The 20,522-nt window shown below is 36.0% G+C and overlaps 1 protein-coding gene across 1 annotated transcript in view; it reads right to left on the bottom strand.

Moving 5' to 3' along the window:
• COL24A1 (collagen type XXIV alpha 1 chain) overlaps window positions 1-20,522 on the bottom strand; it is a 542,658-nt gene that overhangs the window by 273,426 nt on the left and 248,710 nt on the right. The window contains exons 15-16 of the mRNA XM_079924384.1: window positions 12,842-12,895; window positions 10,750-10,794 (exon numbers count right to left, since the gene is read on the bottom strand). Of these exons, the coding sequence (XP_079780510.1) occupies window positions 10,750-10,794; window positions 12,842-12,895 (99 nt within the window). The remainder of the gene's footprint in view (window positions 1-10,749; window positions 10,795-12,841; window positions 12,896-20,522) is intronic.

Consider the following 20,522-nt stretch of genomic DNA (forward strand, 5'->3'; position numbering starts at 1 on the left):
GTCAAGATGGTGGTGTGCAAAGTCACAGAGGTTGTGTCTCCCCACAAGTAGGGCACCTGCCGGACGCGGTGGTGGACCCTGATGTCCAAGGAGATTGGTGGAACCCCCAAGCGAACCAGTAGGATGTGGCAGGACTGAGGGGGCAGTAGAAGTGGAGGCTGGAAAGGACCAGTGCCTCTAGGGTTGGCTGAGAGTGGGGAGGGGTTCCCATGCCTGGAGGGACCCTTGGGGGCTCAGATCAGGAGGGAGCATGCACAGCGTTTCCCCTTCCCAATCGGCTGGGGAAGTCTGACCAGCTCTCAAAGGCCAGGTCCTACGCCCTCAGAGGCCCCCTGTGGGCCTCATTGCTCCTGGGGGCATAGGAGGGAGGCCAGGGAGAACAGGAGGTCCAGGCCACGTGGGTCCTTGGGGAACAGGAGGGAGAGCAGGAAAGGCAAGCAGGAGGTGCCCTCCAGGACCAGAAGAGCAGGAGAGGAGCAGAGGGAGAGCACTCCACCCACTGGAACCCAGGAAGCCTGCTGGGATTGCAGGTGGGGTCCCCCACCCTCTGACACCAGAGGCAGGAGGCACGCCTGGGCCCCTTCTGTTCTGTAGAGCCTAAGCCCCACCCCCACTCCCCCACAGGACCTTTTCAAGCCCTGTGGATCCCAAGCATAGGCCCTGTCCTCCAACATCCATAGCCAATGTCTTTTCCATCTTTTTTTTTTCTTTGTTTTTCCTCTTTTTTTTTTTTTTTTTTTTTTTACTACTCTGGTTCTGTTTTACCTTCTGGTTGTTGTTTCAAGTATATTTTTATTTTTATATTCTTTCTAACATATCTGTTAGTATCCTACTCTAATTTTATTTTTTACTTTGTTATTGTTCCCTCACTTTATTTTTTCTGCCCTTTGCAACTTGTGGGACCTTGGTTCATGAGCCTGGGTTTGGGCCGAAGCTCCTGGGATGGGAGCTCCGAGTGTGAACCACTGGACTAACAGAGAACCTCAGACCCCAGGGAATATTCATCAGAGTGAGGTCTGCCAGAGGTCCTCATCTCAGCCCCAATACCCAGTTTTACCCAACAGCTCACAAACATCAGTGTTGGAAGACTCAGGGCAAACAACCAGTAAGACAGGACCACAATCCAACTCACCAAAAAAAAAAAAAAAATGAGATGGCAAAAAAATATGTCACAGATGAAGGAGCAAAGTAAAAACCTACAAGACCAAATAAATGAAGAGGAAAGGCAATCTAACTGAAAAGGAATTCAGAATAATGGTACTAAAGATGATCCAGACTCTCAGAAACAGAATGGAGGCATGTACCGAGAAAATACAAGAAATGTTTAACAAAGACCAGAAGACCTAAAAGAACAAACTGAAATGAACAACAATAACTGAAATGAAAAATACACTAGAAGGAATCAATAACAGAATAACTGAGGCAGAAGAACGAATAACTGAGCTAGAAGACGAAATCGTGGAAATAACTGCCTACGAGCAGAACAAAGAAAAAAGAAGGAAAAGAATTGAAGACAATCTCAGAGACCTCTGGAACAACACTAAAGGCATAAACATTCAAATTATAGGGGTCGCAGAAGAAGAAGAGAAAAAGAAAGGGTCTGAGAAAATATTTGAAGAGAGTATAGTTGAAAACTTCCCTAACATGGGAAAGCAGATAGTCAGCCAAGTCTAGGAAATGCAGAGAGTCGCATACAGGATAAACTCTAGGAGAAACACACCAAGACACATATTAATCAAACTACCAAAAATTACGTTCAAAGAAAAAATATTAAAAGTAGCAAGGGGAAAACAAAAAATAACATACAAAGGAAACCCCATAAGGTTATCGGCTGATTTTTCAGCAGAAACTCTGCAGGCCAGAAGGGAGTGGCAGGACATACTTAAAATGATGAAAGAGAAAAACCTACAACCAAGATTACACTACCCAGCAAGGATCTCATTCAGATTTGACAGAGAAATCAATAGCTTTTCAAACAAGCAAAAGCTAAGAGAATTCAGCACCATCAAACCAGCTTTACAACAAATGCTAAAGAAACTTCTCTAGGAGGGAAACACAACAGAAGAAAAAGACCCATAAAAACAAACCCTCAAAAATTAAGAAAATGGTAATAGGAACATACATATTGAATAATAACCTTGAATGTAAATGGATTAAATGCTCTAACCAAAAGACACAGACTGGCTGAACAGATACAAAAACAAGACCCATATATATGCTGTCTACAAGAGACCCACTTCAGACCTAGGGACACATACAGACTGAAAGTGAGGGGATGGAGAAAGATATTCCATGCAAATGGAAATCAAAAGAAAGCTGGAGTAGTGATAATCCTATAAGATAAAATAGACTTTAAAATAAAGACTGCTACAAGAGATGAGGGATACTACATAATGATCAAAGCATGAATCCAAGAAGAAGATGTAACAATTATAAATGTTTATGCACCCAACATAGGAGCACCTCAATACATAAGGCAAATGCTAACAACCATGAAAGGAGAAATTGACAGTAACACAATAATGGTAGGGGACTTTAACAACATCCCACTTTCACCAATGGACAGATCATCCAGACAGAAGATAAATAAGGAAACACAAGCTTTAAATGACACAATAAACCAGATAGATTTAATTGATACTTATAGAACATTCCACCCAAAAGTGGCAGAATACACTTTCTTCTCAAGCGCACAAAGAACATTCTCCAGGATAGACCACATGCTGGTCACAAATCAAGCCTCAGAAAATTTAAAAAAAGTGAAATCATATCAAGCATCTTTTCTGACCACAATGCTATGAGACTGGAAATCAATTACAGGAAAAAAAACCTGTAAAAAACACAAATACATGGAGGCTAAACAGTGTGCTCCTAAATAACCAAGCGATCACTGAAGACAACAAAAGAAGAAATTTAAAAAATACATAGAAACAAATGATAACAAAAACACAACAACCCAAAACCTATTGGACACAGCAAAAGCAATTCTAAGAGGGAAGTTTATAGCAATTCAATCTCACCTCAAGAAACAAGAAAAATCTCAAATAAGCAATCTAACTGTACACTTAAAACAACTAGAGAAAGAAGAACAAGGAAAACCCAAAGTCAGAAGAAGGAAAGAAATCATAAACTTCAGAGCAGAAATAAATGCAACAGAAACGAAGAAAACAATAGCAACGATCAATAAAACTAAAAGCTGACTCTTTGAGAAGATAAACAAAATTGATAAACCATTAGCCAGACTCATCAAGAAAAACAGAGAGGATGCAAATCAATAAAATTATAAATGAAAAAGGAGAAATCACAAATGACACAATGGAAATACAAAGGATGATAAGAGACTACTACAAACAACTATATGCTTATAAAATGGACAACCACGAAGAAATGGACAAATACTTGGAAAGGTACAGTTTTCCAAGACAGAACCATGAAGAATTAAAAAACACAGAAAGACCTATCACAAGTAATTAAATTAAAACTGTAGTTAAAATCTTCCAACAAACAAAAGTCCAGGACCAGATGGCTTCACAGGCGAATTCTATCAAACATTTAGAGAAGAGCTAACACTGATCCTTCTCAAACTCTTCCAAAAAATTGCAGAGGGAGAAACACTCCCAAATTCATTCTACGAAGCCACCATGACCCTGATACCAAAACCAGAAAAAGGTATCACAAAAAAGAAAAATTATAGACCAATATGACTGATGAACATAGATACAAAAATCCTCAACAAAATACTAGCAAATCGAATCCTACAACATATTAAAAGGATCATATACCATGATCAAGTGGGATTTATCCCAAGGATGCAAGGATTCTTCAGTATACACAAATCAAACAATGTGATACACCATATTAACAAATTGAAGGATAAAAACGATATGATCATCTCAATAGATGCAGAAAAAGCTTCTGACAAAATTCAACATCCATTTATGATAAAAACTCTCCAAAAAATGCGCAGAGAGGGAACCTACCTCAACATAATAAAGGCCATATATGACAAACCCACAGCAAGCATCATACTCAATGGTGAAAAACTATTTCCACTAAGATAAGGAACAAGACAAGGATGCCCATTCTCACCACTCTTATTCAACATAGTTTTGGAAGCTGTAGGCATGGCAATAAGAGAAGAAAAAGAAATACAAATTGGAAAAGAAGAAGTAAAACTGTCACTGTTTGCAAATGACATAATACTATACAGAGAAAATCCTAAAGATGCCACCAGAAAACTACTAGAACTAATCAATGAATTTGGTAAGGTTGCAGGACACAAAATTAATGCACAGAAATCTCTGGCATTCCTATACACTAACAACGAAAAAATCAGAAAGAGAAATTAAGGAAACAATCTCATTTACCATCACAACAAAAAGAATAAAATACCTAGGAATAAACCTACCTAAGGAGATAAAAGACTTGTACTCAGAAAACTATAAAACACTGATGAAAGAAATCAAAGATGACATGAACAAGTGGAGAAATATACCACATTCTTAGACTGGAAGAATCAATATTGTGAAAATGACTATACCACCCAAAGCAATCTACAGATTCAATGCAATCCCTATGAAACTACCAATGGCATTCTTGACAGAACTAGAACAAAAAATTTTACAATTCTTATGGAAACACAAAAGATCCCAAATAGCCAAAACAATCTTGAGAAAGAAAAACAGAGCTGGAGGAATCAGGCTACCCAACTGCAAACTATACTAAAAAGCTACAGTAATCAAGACAGTATGGTACTGGCACAAAACCAGAAATATAGATCAATATTACAGGACAGAAAGCCCAGAAATAAACCCAGGCACATGTGGTCAGCTTATTTTTGATAAAGAAGGCAAGAATATACAGTAGAGAAAAGACAGCCTCTTCAATTAGTGGTGCTGGGAAAACTGGACAGCTACATGTAAAAGAATGAAATTAGAACACTCCCTAAGACCATACACAAAAATAAACTCCAAATAGATTAAAGACCTAAATGTAAGGTCAGACACTATAAAACTCTTAGAGGAAAACATAGGAAAAACACTCTTTGACATAAACCACACAGCAAGATCCTTTTTGACCCACCTCCTAGACTAATGGAAATAAAAACAAAAATAAAAAAATGGGACCTAATGAAACTTAAAAGCTTTTGCACAGCAAAGGAAACCATAAATAAGATTAAAAAGACAACCCTCAGAATGGGAGAAAAATAGTTGCAAATGAAACAACGGACCAAGGATTAATCTCCAAAATATACAAAGAGCTCATGGAGCTCAGTATCAAAAAAACAAACAATCCAAGTAAAAAATGGGCAGAAGATCTAAGTAAACATTTCTCCAAAGAAGACATACAGATGGCCAAGAGGCACATGAAAATATGCTCAACATCCCTAATTATTAGAAAAATGCAAATCAAAACTACAATGAGGTATCACCCCATACAGGTCAGAATGGCCATTATTAAAAAATCTAGAAACAGTAAATGCTGGAGAGGGTGTGGTGAAAGGGGAACCCTCCTGCACTGTTGGTGGGAATGTAAATTGATACAATCACTATGGAGAACAGTATGGAGGTTCCTTAGAAAACAAAAAATAGAACTACCATATGACCCAGCAATCCCACTACTTTCTCAGGGCATACACCCTAAGAAAACCATGATTCAAAGAGTCATGTACCAAAATGTTCATTGCAGCTCTATTTACAATAGCCAGGACATGGAAGCAACCTAAGTGTCCATCAACAGATGAATGGATAAAGAAGATGTGGCACATATATACAACGGAATATTACTCAGCCATAAAAAGGAACAAAACTGAGTTATTTGTAGTGAGGTATATGGACCTAGAGTCTGTCATACAGAGTGAAGTAAGTCAGAGACAGAAAAACAAATACCATATGCTAACACATATATATGGAATCTAAAAAAATAGAAAAAAAAAGAAAATGGTCAGAAGAACCTAGGGGCAAGAGGGGAATAAGGAGGCAGACCTACTAGAGAATGGACCTGAGGATATGGGGAGGGGGAAGGGTAAGCTGGGAGAAAGTGAGAGAGTGGCATGGACATATATACACTACCAAACGTAAAATAGATAGCTAGTGGGAACCAGCTGCATAGCACAGGGAGATCAGCTCAGTGCTTTGTGACCACCTAGAGGGGTGGGATAGGGAGGGTGGGAGGGAGGGAGACGCAAGAGGGAAGAGATATGGGGACATATGCATATGTATAACTGATGCACTTTGTTATAAAGCAGAAACTGACACACCATTGTAAAGCAATTATACTCTAATAAAGATGTTAAAAAATAAAAACAATAAAACCCAAAAAAACAAAAAATAGAACTATCATATGACCCAGCAATCCCACTACTGGGCATACCCTGAGAAAATCATAAGTCAAAAAGAGACATGTACCATAATGTTCATTGCAGCACTATTTACAATAGCCAGGACATGGAAGCAACCTAAATATCTATCAACAGATGAATGGATAATGATGTTGCACATATATACAATGGAATATTATTCAGCCATAAAAAGAAACAAAATTGAGTTATTTGTAGTGAGGTAGATGGACCTAGAGTCTGTCATACAGAGTAATTAAGTCAGAAAGAGAAAAACAAATACCATATGCTAATGCATATATATGAAATCTAAAAATTAAAAAATGGTACTCATGAACATAGTGGCAGGGCAGGAATAAAGATGTAGAGATAGAGAATGGACTTGAGGACATGGAGAGGGAGGGAGAAGCTGGGGCGAAGTGAGTGTAACATCAACATATACACACTCCCAAAAGTAAAACAGTTAGCTAGTGGGAAGCAGCAGCATTGCACAGGGAGATCAGCTCAGTGCTTTGTGATCACCTAGAGGGGTGGGATAGGAAGGGTGGGAAGGAGACTCAAGAGGGAGGGGATATGGGGATATCCCCATATTCTGCTGGGGATATCCCCAACAGAACTAACACAGTATTGTGAAGCAATTATACTCCAAGAAAGATCTATTAAATAAAAAATTATTCATTATAAAAGACTTAGAAAAATGAAGAATTAGAAAGTAAAATGGTATGGGTATAGAAACTTCCAAGCAACGTAAGACATTTTGTGGCATGTCACAAGTTGCATGGAAAATCCTATTCCTAAAAAACTATAGCCCTCTGAAAGTGATCCATGATAGGTTAATAGCTGTTTTCAGTTCCACAAAGATAACCTGAAAGTCCTTCAGCACTACCTACCTACCACACTTCTCTTCCATAAGAAGATGGAATAGACAGAAGGAATAATTTCATGTGTAAGAGTTTAGCTGAGGGTGTCAGGGATATAGTGACAGAGGCAAAAAAGCCTCCCACACAGTGACAACTAACAGAGAACTTTTGAGTCAAAGTCAGTCAAAGAAACAGAAAGACCCAAGGAAAGGTTCTTTGTGCAAAACAGCAGCCACTGGCCAATCACAGTGCATGAGTGAACACATAGTGGAAAAGACTGAATTCCATATTGGGCTTTTCAACCATTCCCACCCACTCACAGGCGATAATCACTGTCACTAATTAAGAAACCAAAGGAGAATAAGAATCAACTGCATGGAAAAAAAAAATTTAAAGAAAGCAGTATCATCTCTTGTCAGAAACTATACCTGCTGGAAGGGAACACCTGAGAGATAAAGCAGAGGCTGTAGTTCTGGGCAAACAGATAAGCTGTTTACTAGGAAACACAAAAGTTCACATAATCTTTCTCAATTGTCTACAAGACCTCATCTCCTTCCATTCTGCTCCCATCACCCCATACCTCCTAGGCTGCCATGCTGCTACTCCTCTTTTCATTTCCCAAACATTCCAGTTTCCCCCTCTTCTGTGCATTTGAATACAGCGTTCTTCTGCCTAAGGGCCCTTTTCCCTTTTCCAGTCCACCACCACTCATATATCATCTTCAGAACAGCTTAAAAGACACCTCCTTTGTGAAGCGTATTCTGACTTTCTGCTATAACACAAATTGCTCCATTCTCAGTGGCTTTACTTTAGTCCATTATAGCAGTAATCATATTGTATGGTATTGCCATTAGATTATAAAGCTGCCCAAAACAGAACTCTTAATTTGTAATTTTAGGTCTAGCATCTAATTCAGCATTTGATACACAGTAGGTGCTCACATTATTTTGATTAAAATTTTTAATAAATGTAGAATAGAGGAAGTAATAATACCTGCTCTACCTACTTTACAAATGAGATACACATGTGAAAGTACTTTGAAAAGTATAAGGTGCCATCTATGTCACTGCAGAAGAGATGATGACTACAAAAATGACTGTTAGTGTCATTAGCCATTTTCATTTCTGTAGAATCTCTGTGCACCTACCAAAGAGTGAGTGGAGAAAGGGAAAGGACAGAAAGCCCATTTTTACTGAGCATTATTATGTGTCAGAAACTGTTTTAAGTCCTGGCACTGAAAGATGAGTAAGAGTTAAATATTAGTCAGAAAAGTAAAGGTAAAGTGTTTCAGGTAGACAAACAGGTGCAAAGGCCATGTAGTAGGGAGGCTGCATGACATCTGAGAACAAACAGCTTTGCTAGTGCACAGAGTATGTTCTCAAGATGCAGAGAAGAACCACCATGTTGAATTTTGGTCTTGATCTTAAGCATAATAACAGAACTTTGGAGCTAACCAATTTAATGCTAATAGGTTAAATCAAGAATGCACAAAGAGTATCTTTGGGGTCCAATTCTCTTCCCCTACTTCCTGTCTCTCCCCACTGATAGGACCAGTGACTACCACTTACAGGTTTAGCCCTATTCTAAGTTCAGAGAAAAAAAGTTGGTTCTTTGGGTTCCACCTTCACATAGAGCTTCTCATGACGTCTAAAGAAATCTCTTAAGATAGTATATATTTTAAGGTATTGTAAGTTTTAAGGAGGTGGTATAGCACAATAGAGAGAATTCTGGACTCTGGATGTACGTCATCTGGCTTCAAATCCGGGCTCAACGTTTATAAGCTAAGTGGTCTTAGGTTGTTCTGAGAATTAAATGACCTAACCCATGTGACTAGCACATAGAAAATACTAAATGAAAGTGAGCTGTTATTGCTGATTTTATTATAATTACTATACTAATATTATTATGAAAGAGAAAACTTTAAATGTCCTAGACTTACTCAGGTTCCTTAACACTTTATTCTATATTCTTGCCATCTCAAATGGGCAAGTTAAATCGTGTTGATTTTTACCATTTTTACCACAGTTCATGATGATTTTTACCACAGTTCCAATAAATGAACTCCTGACTTACTCCTTTGGCCTAGCTGCCACCTTCTGACTTGGGGCAGTTAAGGTGGGGAAACAACATTAAATTTGGAGTCAGAGGACCTGTGTTCAAGTTCAAGCTAAAAATACCATAGCTATAATTTATGGCACAAAACTCTAGAGTCTTAATTACCTACTTCACATAATAGAGCAAGCTCTAAATTGATTTTTTAAATTAATTAATTAATTTAAAAAAAATTTTTGGCTGCATTGGGTCTTTGTTGCTGTGCGCGGCCTTTCTCTAGTTGCGGTGAGCAGAGGCTACTCTTCGTTGCGGTGCGTGGGCCTCTCATTGTGGTGGCTTCTCTTGTTGTGGAGCACAGGCTCTAGGTGCGTGGGCTTCTGTAGTTGTGGCACGCAGGATCAGTAGTTGTGGTTTGTGGGCTCTAGAGCGCAAGCTCAGTAGTTGTGGCACACGGGCTTAGTTGCTCCGTGGCATGTGGAATCTTCCCGGACCAGGGCTCGAACCCGTGTCCCCTGCATTGGCAGGCGGGTTCTTAACCTCTGTGCCACCAGGGAAGCCCTAAATTGATTTTTAAAGAAAATTCTACCTCAGCCAATGGTCATGCCCTACTTTTAGATGAACAGAAATAGTTTAAAGATTCTATTTTCATTAGGCTCCTTACATGTCATAAAAGTACGTCAATCTTATCTTTAGCTAGCTCAATGTTAAAGCATATGGCTCTAAATTTATCTAAAATATCTGTAATTTACTTCCTGTCATGAACCAGAAGCTTGGATGAGAAAAATATATTTATGAAGATATATCAAAAGTAACAGTCTGTTTACTTCAATGAATAATCAAAAATTTATCAGAGAGCTACATATCCGGACTACATTGTTTTGGCCTCCACAGAATTGCTTTTAAACTGTACTTTGCTGACATCAGAAACTTCAGTGAAACTCAAGAGTTGAATTCACTGTATAAAAACTGATTAAGTTAACAAATAATATAGTCACTTTTTTTAAGTACAATGAATAAGTTAGGTATTAGAATGTTTAATGGCACTGGTGAAGTCCAGCTCCTACCTTTTGTCCAGGATGGTTTTCCTAACCATTTATTCAATTTTATTTCATAAAGCCTACTGTTATCATGTGCTTTTGTTTAGACCTATCTGCCTCTCTAGACCAGATGGTATGAAAGACTGTCTCAAAGGAAAGAAGTGGCTATTCTATGTCTTACACTTCTGGAGAAACTGAGTCTTGATTAAGTATCCTTAAGATAAATACACATACACATCAACCTGTAGAAATTTGTTATTTCAGCGTATCCTAAAGTATAATTAATTTTTAAATTCATACTACTGGTCTAATTTGCATATCTGGTGGAGAAATACATGTGAGCAAGGTTGATATTCAACAATGACACTAAAACTGTTCATTTTTGTAAAGTTTTAAAAACACATCTAACAAATATAAATACACACAAAAATATTTGATAAGAAGGATGATATCTGATACTCACTCTAAGCCCAGGAAATCCCGGAGGACCAATGCTACCTACAAGTCCCTAAGTAAGAGAAATGTGCAAAATTGGTTAAATATGATTCCAAACTACTAAGGGTATTTTCTAAAGATGAAGACAAAAATTTCTAGGAAAACATATATCAAAATTTACCTTCTTTTAGCTAACTTCTGCAACTTCCCTACTCTTATGCATCCTCCTAAGAAGTGCAAACCTCTGGTGGCAGCTTACATTCTTTAAAAGTGGCCCTGGCTTCATGCTTTTAGATACTAGGACTACCACCTAGCCTAGGATATAGATTTCTCTGTGTCTCCTATGTATCTAATAAAGGAAGTGAATCCCATTAATAATCAGCATTATAAACATAATTAGCCTATATGTAGTATGAAAAGACAAGTGGTCAGCATGTCAGGTGAGAAGAACATTTTCAGATGATTTAAAACACTATCAGCTCTTTTGAAGTACATTACTTAAATTCTCTAAATTTCTCATTTATGAAACTGAAATAGTAATATTTGTTTTCACTTTGTAAAGAATTAAAACTGTAATATATATATTATTACAGTTAATAATAAAACTCTAATATATATATATATGAGCTTTTGAAAATTTTCTTAAAGTACTATACAAATGTAAGAAATTACCAACTTTGTTAAATTATTTGTATGAGATTTTAAATTATCTAAATTTTTCCAGTTGATTCATGATGGATCTTTGTGACAGTCTTAGAATCATCATTATAGTCTTTGTGATAATTCCTAATCTACTCCATGTCAGAGTTACATCATTTACAGGGTACAAAGTGTAAGAATACACCCTCCCTTTATTTTTGCATTTCAAATTCTGTTTTGAAACAAAAGTACAGTATAAAATATAGAGAATAATAAACCAATAAACTGAAAATATCCAATTTATTCTTGCATTCTAAAGAAGACTCCAAATGTTCTTCCAGAAGTATTATATTTTAAATATAAGCAGCAGACTTCAAAGAGAAAATTTTTAAATATTGTTAGGAGTCCAACCCTAACAAACTTCATGTATATTTAACTGACAAAACATTAAATAAGATGGCTTCACACTAGGTATGCAAGGACATAGATGGTATTAAAGAAAAAATGTAAATAATGCTTTACTTTATTATGCCTGAAATGGGAAGCTCCCCAGAATGATGGGCAAGAATAAGATGATAAACATTCTACTTAAGACATGATTCAACTTTTTAACAATTTGTATGGAAATCAGTTCTACTCTTATTTTATTTTCCAAGTCTTATAACAAATAAAACTTTTGCTAAATTCACTGAATAAACTAATACAGTTATAATTTAGAAAAAAATAAAAAAAGAAACTATTTTCAAACACTTTATTTTAAGTATAAATGCTAATAATTTACATAGTCTAAATATAGGAACTATTCCTAATTTATGATCCAAGGATTTAGTAGTTGATTCTAATTCACCTTAAAAATCTTATGAAAAGAATGTGTACATGACATATATTGGGGGACAGCCATATTTTGAGGGTAAAAAGTAAAGACATTTCTGCCTAGTGTCAAAAAACAGCATTCCATCATCATCCTTTGATAATATAATTAAACTAATTTTAGAATTTTAACTCCCTAATCTGAACATAGATATCTAAACAATCCCCCCAAAAGACTTCTCTATAAAATACTGAAAAGTAAGGTAGATCAATGACAGGTTTGAGTCCAAAAGAGCAATCACCAAATGCACAATTTTTACATGAGGCTTGTTAGTACCTTGATGTACATGAAAGGCTTTTTTCCCCATGCCCCTCCCCACAAATATACAAGTCAGTATCGTGATTGCATACTTCTAATATTTTAAATAATCAGTCATGTTTAACATGGTCAAAATAATTAATTTTAATGATTATCTCTCAAAACAGAATTTATAACACTTTTGTCTTATTTCCCATGCTGTAAAACCACAAAGTGGAATGTGTTCAGTGGTTTCAAAACTCTCTGGCCAAGAGTGCTTGTCAGGAATGTGATAATGAGAATGGCAAGTACGGTTGCTATGAAGTCTTGAGTGATGTTAGACTGCAAGGGTGGACCATCACAATTTACTCACAGGACTGCCATCAGGACCTGCAGGGCCTCTGTCTCCAAAGTCACCTGGAAAACCCTGGCCCAAAGAAAAAAGAAAGAAATGCTATTAAAGCCAAAATAGATAAAGAATTCATTTTTGCTGTGTTTTCTGATAAGGAACTTAGTAATAGGAAATATTTATTTCCTAACCTATAAATTATAGTGCAACAAAAATGTGTATTTGTTTTACATAACACTTAATTGATTTTAAGTACACTATTTCTATAGTTTATAAAATTATTTTACATGCCACTCAATATATACAGAAAGTTAAGCTGGAGAAAATAGAAATTTGCTATCCATTATGTAAAGAACCACTGAATGAGAGGAAACAGAACCAAGATTTCCAGCGGACCAATCCATTAATTTTGTGCACTATTTCATGCTGTTCCTATACACACACCACAGAGAATGAAATGACTATTAATATTTAGCATATGCTTAGCACACTTACCTTGGCTAAAGGCTTTATACACATTATTATATATACACTACTTCATTTCGTCTTCACAGTAGGTCAAATCAATGAGTACTAATATCCTCACTTCATAGTTGAAGAAGTTAAAGCACAGAGAGGTTAAGTCACTTGCACCCACTAATGTTGGGTGGGACTGAGCTTTGAATGCAGGCAGTCTGATTGCAGAGTCAGTGGTCGTTCTACCATGCTATATTAAATACTTTAACCCATCATTCCAAGATACAATACAACATGTAAAAACATCATTTAAGAAAAGGGAAAATGCACATAAATATTGTAAATACAAAATGCAGTGAGATTGAAATATAAGCTTCCCAAAGGTCTATTGAGAATTCTACAGTAAAACTGTGAAGGACAGTAAATTAACACATTTCCTCATTATAAATTCTATTGTAAAATAACTCAATTACTCAGTTACTCTTGCTTTATATACTCAAAGTTTTTCTCGAGAGATTTACCATTGAGTTTATCAACTTCAAAGCTCCCTTTTTAAAAGGCTACTTTACAAAATTCTTTATAATACTTATTATGAACACTTTGACAACACTCAGTTTTAAAAACTTTTAAGGCTAACAAAATAAAGTACATTATTAGATTTTTATAATCTTTTATTTAGGCAAGTCAGTATTAAATATTATGTGTTCAACAGACTGCCAATAATCACTCGTTCACTAGTACAAACACGAATGGGCTAAGTTGAAAAGATGGTTTAACAATGGAAAAAAAGATATGATGTTTCTAAGACATAGTTAACTCGTACTAGGAGTGGTTTTTCTTATTTTGTAATCAGAGGATAATGCAAAAACCATCTGTATAGTCAAACATATTGCAGCCATACCCCCTTCAAAGTCAGTTGAAATTCAGGCAGGCATTTTGCTCTCATTGTCCTTGGAAGTCAAATCCTGTTGACCATAAAATAAGCTCACAAATCTGCAATACATCATTCCATTCAGTATGAATTATTATGGGTATTTGAAAGTATCTGTGATACACACGTAATGGAAAAAGTAGAAGAAAAATACTGTAATAAATCTGAAACATGAGATGATTGATTTTTTAGATGGATCATAAGTAGATTTTCCAGAAACCCCAGTGAAATAATAGAGAATGGGGGACATACTACATGATTCCATTAATGTGAAATGTTCAAAATAGGCAAATCTATGGAGATAGAAAGTAGATTAGTGGTTGTTGAGGCCTGGTGGTGTGGTGAAGAATTGGAGAGTGACTGCTTACAATATTGGGTTTCTTTCTGAGGTGATGAAAATGTTCTAAAATTAGTGCAATGGCTGTACAAGTCTATGAATATACTAACAACCACTGAATTGTACACTTTAAAGGGGTGAATTTTATGGTATGTACATTACATCTTAATAAAGTTTTTCTCAAAAAACAAGGAAACAATTGGTCTGAACAAGGAGTGGGAGTGCTGAAAACATCTTTGGGCACTCACTCAGGATTGCCTAGAGAATGTGCTCTTTGGGACCGACTGGCCCCCCACCCTCATCCAGTGGGAGGAGCTGCTCTCCAGTTCAGCATCCCACACAACTAGTGATTTCTCCCTGCTAGGAGAAGGGAGAGAACTGTGATTAGTTCTCCACTTATCACAAAGCCTGTATTTTCTACAACCAGCATAAAAACAACGAAATAAGTACTTATTGATTTCAACTTCCTATTCTTTTGGTAGTTCAATAATACATATAATAAATATTAGCTGTTCAACTTCACTTTGCCCCCGAAACAATTTAGTTGAACTGAGAATACACCTACTTTAACATTTTTTATGTATTATTTCTCCTCTCACTTTACTATGCATTAAGCAGTTCATTTTTAACTCTCTATTCTAGATAGAGATATCTTTTTGTTTTAACCCATCTTACATGTTGACCATCGTGTCATCAATATTTGAAATAATTCCTACATTTTCTTGTTTCATGAAATATAGTACAGTTAATTCCATAAAAAGCATCATTATATTTGGCTACATATTGGACATATATTTTCTTTTGAAGAAAATCATGCCAATGTTTTATATTGTTAAATATGTCACTGCTTGTACAATGTTATTCAGTTGTTATTTCAATTTTGGCAACTATATGCATTTTTTTTTTTTTACTGCAGGTAAAGCTCTGAATTCCTTTAATAAAATAAACCTAAGTATTTGCAACCATATATCTTCACTGTAAAAAAAAATGATCTTAAATGTTGGTTGTGAAATATGGAAGAGTAGTGACAAAACACTCTGCCTTCGAACTTGGAATACAAATGACACAGTTTCTACAATTTCTTTCTCCACTTGAAAGAATTTGTTGCAAAATGAAATACTAAATTTTCTCTCATATTTACTTAGTGGAAAATTATAACCCCTAATTTAATCAAACTGTGTTCTCTTAGAAATATCCTCCTACTACCAAAGGATATAATGGCCATTTTCCAGGATAATCATCCATAGGAAAGCTTGAATTTTTGCCCTTTTAGCCCAACTTGCCAATTTCATGAATGTAATAATCATCTTCTCTGTCATACTGAGTGAAGTAAGTCAGACAAAGACAAATATCATATGATATCACTTATATGTGAAATCTAAGAAAATGGTACAAATGAACTTATTTACAAAACAGAAATCAAGTTACAGATATAGAAAACAAACTTATGGTTACCAGTGGAAAGAGGGGAGGGATAAACTGGGAGACTGGGACTGACATATACACACTACTATATATAAAACAGATCATTAATAAAGACCTACTGTATAGCACAGGGAACTCTACTCAATACTATGTAATGGCCTATATGGGCCATTACATCTAAAAAAGAGTGGATATATGTGTACGTATAACTGATTCACTTTGCTATAAACCTGAAACTAACACAACACTGTATGTTGTGTCAACTATACTTCAATAACAAACAAATAAACAAGTAAATAAATGGCATGCCAGAGTTGCATTGTTACTTCTGTGAACATAATTCTATTTTTTACATTTTCATTGTTTTGATCAGTTGTAAAATTTTATTTTGTAAAGAATATGACATTTCAGGGATTTCACTTGATCTCTTCAAGTTATGAATAATTTTCTTGCTCATTTCCACTGTTTGATCAATGTAGTGGACAGATTTTGAGGTGACTCCTAATGATTCCTGTTGCCCACATCTTTGTATGATACCCTCCCTTTGTGTGTGGTGGGACTATGACTTGCTTCTTCTAACAAATAGAATAGAGCAAAGGTAATGGGAGGCCAATGATGTGATTATGTTATACTATATAAGAGTCCATCTTAGCAGCCTGGAGCTAGAGTCTTCCTGAGTTTGATGAAATAAGCAGCTGTGTTGGAGAGGCCACACAGCAGGGAACTGTGAGTGACCTCTAGAACTGTGGACAGTCCATAGGACCTGAAGTTGGGCTATAGCCAAAAGCCAGCAAAGAGCCAGCGCCTCTTAGTTCTACAACCTCAAGGAAATGAATTCTTCTCACAACCTGAATGAGCTTGGAAGTGAACTCTTCTCCAGTCAAGCGTGCAGATGATAATGCAGCAGCTGACACTTTGACTGCAGAAGACCTAGTTAAGTAGTATCTGGACTGCTGACTGATGAAAACTATGAGATTTATTAATGGGTGTATTTTAAGCTTCTAAGTTTGTGGTATTTGTTATGTAGCAACAGATAGAAAACTAATATAATTGGTAATTATATCTCCTTTAAATAAAGTCCTATTTGCAGAATTTACTATGTGGTAATGCTCAATGTAAGAGTACTCACACTGTTTCTAGATTTTAAGAATTTAAGGAAATAATCTTTTTGAAGATTTTCTACTGCTTTTAATTCTCTACTGAAAATTATAATCAATGAATAATCAATATTAGTTAAATAAATTTAAAATTTTATATTTACTTTAACATTTTTTACTGTAATCTAATTAAATATCTTTTTAAAACTGCATAATTCTACAATTTCCTATCCATCTAGCTACCTACATAAACAATTTTTATCATGCTTCATGAATTTTGTTTCTATACCTATGATATACAAAATTTAAGAGTAATATGAATTGTTTAATAATACAAAATGTTTCTCAGTCTCTGGGAACTTCTCAGTCTCAGCTATTGCAAATATTGCACTAGTTCTACTACCTCTGAAGCCAAACACAAAGAACACAAAGAGAAGCAAGAAAATAGAAAGTTTGCATTACTTGAAGCAGTACTTCATTATACAAGAGCCTATTGCATTCATACTAAAAGGAGAATTAGATAAGTAAATTCATCTTTCCTCAACCAAAGTGCTTCTACCGCCTGCTCAGTCCTCATCACAATCTCAAGCAGTTTCTGTCTCTAATGTTGGCAGTGGTACCAGCCTCAAAACTTCATGGTATTCAGTTGTGAGGTTATAAGAAAGAGATGTGGAGAAGAATTTCTCTGAGCCTTGAACATTATTAAAATACTTTCGTAGCCAGCCTCAAAGATGGACCCTCATGATTCTCACTATCTGGTATTAATGCCCTTGTGTAGTGACCCCCCATTTTGACTCCTGGCTGGCCTATGTGACTAACAGAATATAGAAGTAACAGAATGTGACTTCTTAGGCTAGGTCATAAAAGGCACTATACCTTTCACTTTGCTCCCATGGACCACTTGCTCTGGTGGAAGTCAACAGCCATGCTGTGAAGACACTCAAGTTGCAATGTGGAGAGTTCCCCATGGGGAGGAAATGAGACTTCCCACCTGCCAGTAAGTGAGCCACCTTAATAGCAGATCAGCCCCAGTCAAGCCTTCAGATGACTGCAGTTCTGCCCAAAATCTTGACTGTAACCTCATATGAAACCCTAAGCTAGACCCACCCAAATAAGCCACTCCCAAATTCCTGACCCACAGAAACTATAAGAAATAATATATATTTATTATTATTGTTTTAAACTGCTAACATGGAGCAATCTGTTACATAGCAATAGGTAACTAATACGTAATAACAAGAATGGATGTCTAGGATTACAGGTCACACAATGCCAATGCTAAGTGCTAAATCCTGAGTGATGGGAAAATCAAGAGTTTTTAAAATACATTTTATTTTATTTGTTTGTGATGTACAGGGTCCTCTAAAGTGCACAGCCCAGATCAAGTTTCTCTCTTGCCTGGGTCTTATTGTACTGTTATCAAACACTAAGAACAAAACAAGTATTCTAGACTTGGTATGCCTGAATATATATGTGGTGTTAATATTGTAGACTACACACAGATACTATACTTGGTGGTACAGCTAAATATCAGGAAACAGTGGAAAACTTATTGCTTAGGGAGTCTAGTAAAAGAATTATTTTCCTAGTTCTACAAAGACAGTAGATAATCACTGAATACAAAATAACTAGAGAAACACGAGGACTAAAATAACCATAAAATACTGGTGACTATATTTATGGAATTAAAAAATAAAAGCATTGCAAAATTTTTCTGTTAAAGACTACAATTAACTATGAACACATTTTGCTCTTTCTAAAGAACAAATGTATAGAAATAAAATATTCAATCTAACGTAGAGATAAATTAAAATTATCATAAAAGACATATATACTAAACAGGCATTAGTGATAAAGTAAACAGGCATTACCAATAAAAACAGAAATTCAACTTTTTCCAAGACGAAGCAATGAAAACAGAAGACTGCACTAAATTGTCTAGGACTAGACACACTAACATAAAACCCAGAGGTTAATTTTACACATTCTACACATGAATACATACTACTAGAAAATCCTGATATTTTAAAATCCTTCAAAGGGAAACACAATTATTGTAGGTAAAGGCTGGAGTGTAAAGTGCTCTGTGATAATCCAGTCTCTGACTCTTTCTTTTCCTTATAGGTAAGACAATTTGATCCACATTTCAAGGTCAACCATGTCCTAACAGTTGAGACTAATTTTAAACTTAGGTAGGAATTTAATGGGTTTTAGACAAATTCTTGGAGATTTGGCATCAAGTCAGGCTTGCTGTTAACCTAGCTATGATCTGGGCCTCAGTTCTCAGGCTCAAGTTCCTGCCTTGCTCTTAAAGACTGGTTACCAGCTTGTACTCTAGTTCTGGGAATTGGACTCTTCCTTTTTCTTGTGTTCAAGAACCAGTTTTGCCACACATTATCCCTCAATCATAAGGGTCATGCCTCATTCTTGCCATTTTCCCACCCTGAGAATACAAGCCAAGCCAAACCTCACTTCCATATTTGCACTCACATTTCCACATGCCTGATTTTGATAACCTACAAGACTCTCTTGAGTTTTCCCTTACATTATCCACCCTGAAAATAAATGCCTGCCTGAATTCCCATTTGTTGGTGTCATACCTCTATGAAATCATGCTCTTCCTGGACTTCCCCAAAGTTACCAACTACAGTTCATTGGGCATCCCTCTTCTCAGTAACTGACCCGACCTTGAAGATGGGTTTAATTCAAAGTCCTGGTCTCTTCATACATCTTGTCAAGTTATAGTTAGCCAAACATAGTTACTACAGATCATCCCAGTAAAGTAGAATCCAGAAAATACATTTTTCCTGAAAGAGGCAGAATCACTGAAAAATTAATGACAATATTTTGTAATGCTCTAGCAACAGTAGTTCTTTCTTCATGAATCAACTTCAAACTTTTCCTGGGACAAAGAAAACACTGTCTCCAAATTCTCCATAAAATGTATGTATTTGAAACACAGCTGTGCAATACGTATTTAAGATTGTTTGGGGCTAAAGATAGAACTAATAACAGATGTTTAACAGAAGGATTTTATATTCTGAAATTCTAACACTGAAGTTAGAAGCCAAAATACAGTTCACTTTAAATAGACTCTTCTAACAGAAACCTGTAAGAGAAAAGGAGACACTCCTTTCTATAGTTGGAAAAGTAAACATCTCTGAAGTCCCGGTGCCTTAAGCGTGTTATTTTGCCCACTATTCTAAGGCTGCGATACTTTGATATTCATAGGAAGAAAACTGAGTACTCTTTTTCTCTTTGTCAAACTTCAAATATAATATGATTTGATTATGTATAATCTATTATTATCAGATCTGAAAAAGTCCTTAGAAAACCTGTGTATTCTGACAACAGTTTTCTAGGTACTGTTGAGAGTCAATCCAAATCTCCAATATCATGTTACCTTCAATCCTGGAAAAATCAATTCTAGCAGAGATATTTTAGGTCGTGGAGCTACAT

The sequence above is a fragment of the Stenella coeruleoalba genome (assembly GCF_951394435.1).
Source record: "Stenella coeruleoalba genome assembly, chromosome: 1".
In the NCBI taxonomy this organism is placed as follows: domain Eukaryota; kingdom Metazoa; phylum Chordata; class Mammalia; order Artiodactyla; family Delphinidae; genus Stenella; species Stenella coeruleoalba.